Source organism: Rattus rattus, chromosome X (assembly GCF_011064425.1).
Source record: "Rattus rattus isolate New Zealand chromosome X, Rrattus_CSIRO_v1, whole genome shotgun sequence".
In the NCBI taxonomy this organism is placed as follows: Eukaryota; Metazoa; Chordata; class Mammalia; order Rodentia; family Muridae; genus Rattus; species Rattus rattus.
The window spans coordinates 32066490-32072489 of NC_046172.1; the positions used below are offsets into that span (position 1 = coordinate 32066490).

The following is a 6000-nucleotide window of genomic DNA, read 5'->3' on the forward strand; positions in this document are numbered from 1 at the left end:
CAAAGGATAGGTAGAGAGGAAGGAGAAGAAAACCAGGTCAAACGTACAGAAAATATTTTAAACAAAACGATAGAAAAATTACCCTAACCTAAGAAGCATGCAGGACACCAAAAAGACTGCACAATAAATAAAATTCTCCCATAGCGTATTATAACCAAAACATTAAACATACAGAAGAACAAAAAAGAGAAGAAACACTGCAAGAGAAAAAGACCAAGTCACCTATAAAGACAGGCCTATTACAATAAGGAGAGAGAGGGCAGGGGGAGAGGTAGATGGGGAAGGAGGGAAAAAGGAAGGGGGAGAGGGGGAGGGAGGGAGAAAAGGAGAGGAGGGGGAGGAGGAGAGAGAGAGAAAAAAACCAGGTGGTGCAGCACATAAAGTTGTATGGGTGGGGAGGTGGAAAGTATTTGCAAAGAGTTGCGGGAGGGGAAACATGATCAAAATATATTGTGTGAAAAATTTAATTCAAATAACATATTTCATCCAATATCCAACCCATTGGATATTCAAAATGAGTCATCTCCGATCAGGTAATCCTTTTGGAAAGCCCATGCAGACAAACACAGAAAGTATGTTCAAGTGATTTTAAATCTGGTCATGTTGACAATAAAAACTGAACAGTACAAGAAAATTTACTCTCTCATTCTGTACAGTATTTAAGCAAAGTATCTGGCTAGCATAATGAAGCAATAAAATAAAATGAAAAGCATTGGAAAGAAAGAAGGAAAACTAATCCTCTTTTCAGATGAGATGATTTATAAAAAACTTAAAAAATTAGCTCTTCATGACAACAACTCAAGTTAGAAAAAACTGGAGGATAGAAAAATCATTTCAGGCATTTGTAATGAACATTTCAAAACTGTTAAGAAAAGAATCTTATTTATAGTAGCATCCAAAAAGAATAAAATACTATGACTATAAATGGAAAGACACACTATATTCATAGCTCTCATGATTCAGTTGTTAGCAATACTGCCCAAATACATTTAATATAACACCCTTGAACGTTTCATGTGGATTTTTAAATAACTCTACAAATTAACCATAAAATCCTTATGAAAATGCAAATGACCCAAAATACCAAGAGCAAGCCTGGAAAAGAGAAACAAAGTCTAAGAGACAGGTTCACATAGAACAGGCTAGCCTCAAAATTGCTATGTAGCCAAAGGACAACCTTGAATTTCTGATCCTCCATTCTGTTTCTCCCAAGTGCTGGGATAATTGGTGTGTACCTCCAGATCAAAACCAGGACTTTGTGCATGCTACACAGACATTCTCCCAGCTGACCTACACTAAAGCACCAGATTTTTTTTATAGTGCTAGGAATAGAACCCCAGACTTTCACACATGTGAGGCAGTCTACCGTTGAGCTGCAAGCCCCAGTTCTCAAGTTAATTGATTTTATGAGAGTGTCAAGATGTGTAAAAAAAATTAGTCTTTTCAACAAATGATATCAGGAGAACCAGATCACCACACACAAGGAATGTGTTTATACCCAAATCTCATATATGTGAAAATAACTTAAAATAGATATAAATAAATAAATAAAAATAAATAAATATAAGAACAAAAACTACAAAGACTCTATAGGTTAAGTATGAACATAAATCTTCTTGGATTTGATAACAATTATTGCAGGTGACATCAAAAGCAAAAAAAAATTAAAATAAAAATTAAGGTAGACTTTGCCAAACTTGAAAACGTTTTCATTGCAAAGAGCACTATAACAAAAGCTAAAAAGTGCTCCCCGCTATACAGAGGCTCTTTCTCTCTGTGTGCTTGCTGTGCGTGTATCCTCAGCCCAAGAAGAGCCTTCTTGTTTAGCAGATGATTCTATCTGCTGTCCTTGGAAATTCCCTCAGCTGCAACCTGTGGAGCTTAAGATTTTCTCTGCCTTTTAATTCTTTAACTGGCAGACAAAATGAACCTGATCAAGAACCCTATCACGATTCATATGTATTCTGAGATTGATCTATGATTCAAGACCCCAGGATTCATAAGTAGACGAAGATGCAGATCATCATAAACTTGAAAGCAATGGTTCTCAACCTTCCTAATGCTGTGACCCTTTAATACAGCTCATGTTGTGGTGACCCCCCAACCATAAAAGTATTTGCACTGCGACTTCATAACTTTAATGTTGATAGTGTTGTGAATTGTAAGGTGAATATCTGACATGCAGGATATCGGATATGCGACTCCCAAAGCGGTTGAGAACCACACGATGAGAACTGCTGCTCTACAGGATGAGCTGGCTTCACAAAGAAGCAGAGCTACGCTACTTCACATCAACGCCAGGTTTTTAAAAGCTGAGCCTTTCCTATTTGCTTTAATTCCTAACATTTCATTTGCACTCTCTGGTATTGCACTTATATTAAAATCCAAAAGATTTCAAAGATACCCTTGAAAAAGGCAGATTTCTCCCCCTCCCCTTCACACACACACACACACACACACACACACACACACACACACACACACACACACACACACCCTCCCACCGGAAATATATAAACCTGATCTCCCAGATGACATCTCTAAACTCACAAGGGTGACAGTTAAGTTAGATGGCAGCTAGAAAACACGTGCTAGTTTTTGTTATATTTTAACTGCACAGTAAAGAAATTAAAAAAACAGGAGAGGTTCATGAGCTCTGGCCCCTTCCTGGGATCTGTAGGAAGTTAACATTTGCAGGAGGAAGGAGATATTCTTCAATAGTATAGCCACTGATAAATTGTCTATGTTCCTGCAAATAACACATGGTTCTGTAAGTAACCCTCACTAAACTTGTTGGTTCACAAACTAAATGAATCAAAAATAATATCATTTTCCAATTCCAAAGAAGAGTAGGAAAAGGAGGATGAAGAAGAAAAGAAAAAGAAAGTGAAAAAACCTCATGCTAGTAAGCAAGTGCTAAAAAAAAATGTAAGTCAGAATGATAGTTCAAGGCCAGCATGGACCATGCCTTAAACCTGACAGGGTGGTGCATGCTTGGGAGATAGAGGCAAGCAGAACAAGAGTTCAAGGTCATCCTCAACTACATAGGGAGTTCGAGCCCATCCCAAACTATGGAGATCACCTCAAAAACAACAAGCAAAAAATGCGAGACAAGTCATTGAGTGAGAGGAAATACTTGCAAACTATATATTGGAGGGATAGATGAGTATACATTGGTAAGCATAGCTGCTTTCCAAATTATATATTTGACAAGAAATTTGTATATTGAATACATAAATAACTCTTCCAACAAAGGAGTATAAAGACAACAATTTTAAAGTGGGTGGTTTGACATGGCAGCACATGCCTCAGCACTCAGAAGGCAGTAACAGGAGGATTACTACTTGGAGGGTATCTATGCTACATAGCAAGTTACAGGCCCCATGAACTCCCTAGTAACATTCTGTCTCAAAGGAGTCGGGGTATGAATGATCTTAACGGATACTTACTCTAAAGAGACTGGTACAAATGGTCAATAAACACATGAAAAGAAGCCCAAAATTATTAGTAATTAGGCAAGTACAAATAAAAAAAAACAATGAGATGCTTCAGAACCCCCACTAGGATGGTTATAATAAAAAAGGCAATTAAAAATGTAGCCAGGGAGTTTGAGAATTTGTAACACCAACACATGGCTGGTAGGAACACCGAATGGTATAGTCACTTTGAGGAAGTAGTTTAGAAGTTTCTCGAAATGTAAAGCTTAGAGCTATTATATGATCCAGAAATTCTACTCATTGGTATATGCCTAGAAAACTGAAAGCCTAGGTGTACAAAATAACTTATATATGAATGTTCATAGAAGCATTGCTCATAATAGTAAAAAAAAAAAACCCAGAGGAAAGTAAAACAACTTATAACCTACTATCTACTAATTAAAGAATGGAATAAACGTGAAAAAGACCCATTGTCACAGTGAAGTAATTACTCAACAATAAAAAGGAATATAATCCCTGATAAATGCTACAAGAATGAAGCCAAATGCAAAGCTACATGGTTTATGGTTCTGTTGAAATAAAATGTCTAGAATAGAGAAATCCATAGAGACCTATCATGGATTAACTATTGTTATGAACTGAGAGGAGCTAGAAATAGAGGAAAATGATTGGGGTTTTACTTTGGAGTCACAGGCCTATTCTGGAACTAGACAAGGGTGGTGGGTGTACACAATTATAAATATACTAAATGCTGCTGAGTTGTTTACTTTGATGGTTAATTTTGTGTGTGAAGTTTTGATCTCAATAAATTACTTAAGCTATAAAGTCTAAGCTAATATTTCCATTTATGAGGAACATTATAGAAGGTGAAAAACAATTCAAAGAGCTAGAACTTACTTAGGTCCCCTGGATCTTTCGTTATGGATGCTGAAGCCATCAAGTGGGTACTGGAAACCAGGCCTGGGATCTCTGGAAGAGCAACAAGTGCTCTTAACCACTAAACCCTTAAATATATGACCTTTTAAAAATACTTATTAATTTTTATTTTATGTATATGAATGTTCGCCTGCAGTGCCCGTGGTGGTTAGAAGAGACCACCATTTCTCCTGCAACTGGAGTTTCAGGTGGTTGTGAGCCACTGTATGGGGGCTGGGAACCAAACTCAGGTCCTCTGCTAGAGCAGCAATTCCTCTAAACCGCTGGACCACCTCTCCGGCCTGAGCTTAGTTCCTTATAAACCTAAGAAATCGGACAAACTGTAAGGGGCTGGACAGACGAAAGTGATGCAACAGCTAACTGAAAGCAAAATACATAGAACTATGACAAATTACATTATGTGCATAGAAAGGATTTAACATGGCCCTTTACTTGTTCATTCATTTTGTAAAAGCAAATAAGGTAAATCATCTCCCCTGTCTGTGTTGTTAAGAAATGACTACTACGGAATTAGTTTGTGACATAAAGACTTCAAATAGTGCACTTTTCACACTCCTTCCTACTTTCAGCAATTAGCCTGCACACTCACCACGTTACTTGAAGAGAACAATAATTGGTCCCAAGGAAAAATACCCTCAACTAATATAGGATACTCTACACTAAAAGTACCTTCCATAAGTCTGGGGAAACTCTGAACTGAAATATAGAATAAAACCCAATGAAGAGACCCATAATCTACATAGCAGAAAAACGGCACTCAGGAGCAAAGGGCTCATAGAATTGTCCCAGCTTGTTATTTTAATTTGCTTGTAGAAGCTAGATGCCTTCAATATGCAAGCAAGTTTCAGCTAGATTCCAGAAAAGTAAAATAAACAAAGGGAATGTTCAAGTCTCTAACTGTTTGGAGGTAGAAGGGGGTAGGGGATCTATGCAGGAGCAAGGCACTTCTTTTGGAATCATATTATCTACCTGGTATTCTCACTAAATTATTTTTAAATCATAAGGCAAATCTCATGAAGTTCTGTGTGGAATAGGTATTTTTAAAATGCTGAGTTATCCAGTGGAAGGGGAAGCCCTTGGTCCTGCCAAGGCTGGACCCCCAGTGAATGAGATTGTTGGGGGGAGAATGGGGCGGAGGATGGGGAAGGGAACACCCATAGAGAAGGGGAGGAGGATGTTGGCCTGGAAACCAGGAAAGGGAATAACATTTGAAATGTAAATAAGAAATACCAAATTTAATAAAGATGGAAAAAATGCAATAAAATAAAATGCTGAGTTATAAAATCTAATAAAATTCAGTGGCACCACTAAAATGTCACTTATGTTTGGTGTACCTATTCCATGACTAAACGAGAAGTAGATATAAATTCCACTGTCTTTTTGGTTTCCTGCCACTGAGTTACAAATGGAAACTTCATATTGGAACATTTTAATAGAAACTAAGTCAAACATCTGTCTTAGATCACACTTTGGGCAATACCATAAACTCAAAGTTGCATGTTTCTACAGGTATTTTCCCATGTTCTCCCAATATTTCACCTTAGTCTACATAATGATGTTTCTGAATCACACAGGGCATCTTGAAGACCATGGGAAAAACAAGAAACAGGAAAGAGTGTGAGTCCAG

At 37.4% G+C, this 6000-nt stretch overlaps 1 protein-coding gene across 1 annotated transcript in view; it reads right to left on the minus strand.

Moving 5' to 3' along the window:
• Ppef1 (protein phosphatase with EF-hand domain 1) overlaps window positions 1–4388 on the minus strand; it is a 94280-nt gene extending 89892 nt beyond the window's left edge. The window contains 1 exon segment of the mRNA XM_032889576.1: window positions 4335–4388. Within this exon segment, the coding sequence (XP_032745467.1) occupies window positions 4335–4374 (40 nt within the window). The 5' untranslated portion in view covers window positions 4375–4388.
• Between the last annotated feature and the right edge of the window lie 1612 nt (window positions 4389–6000).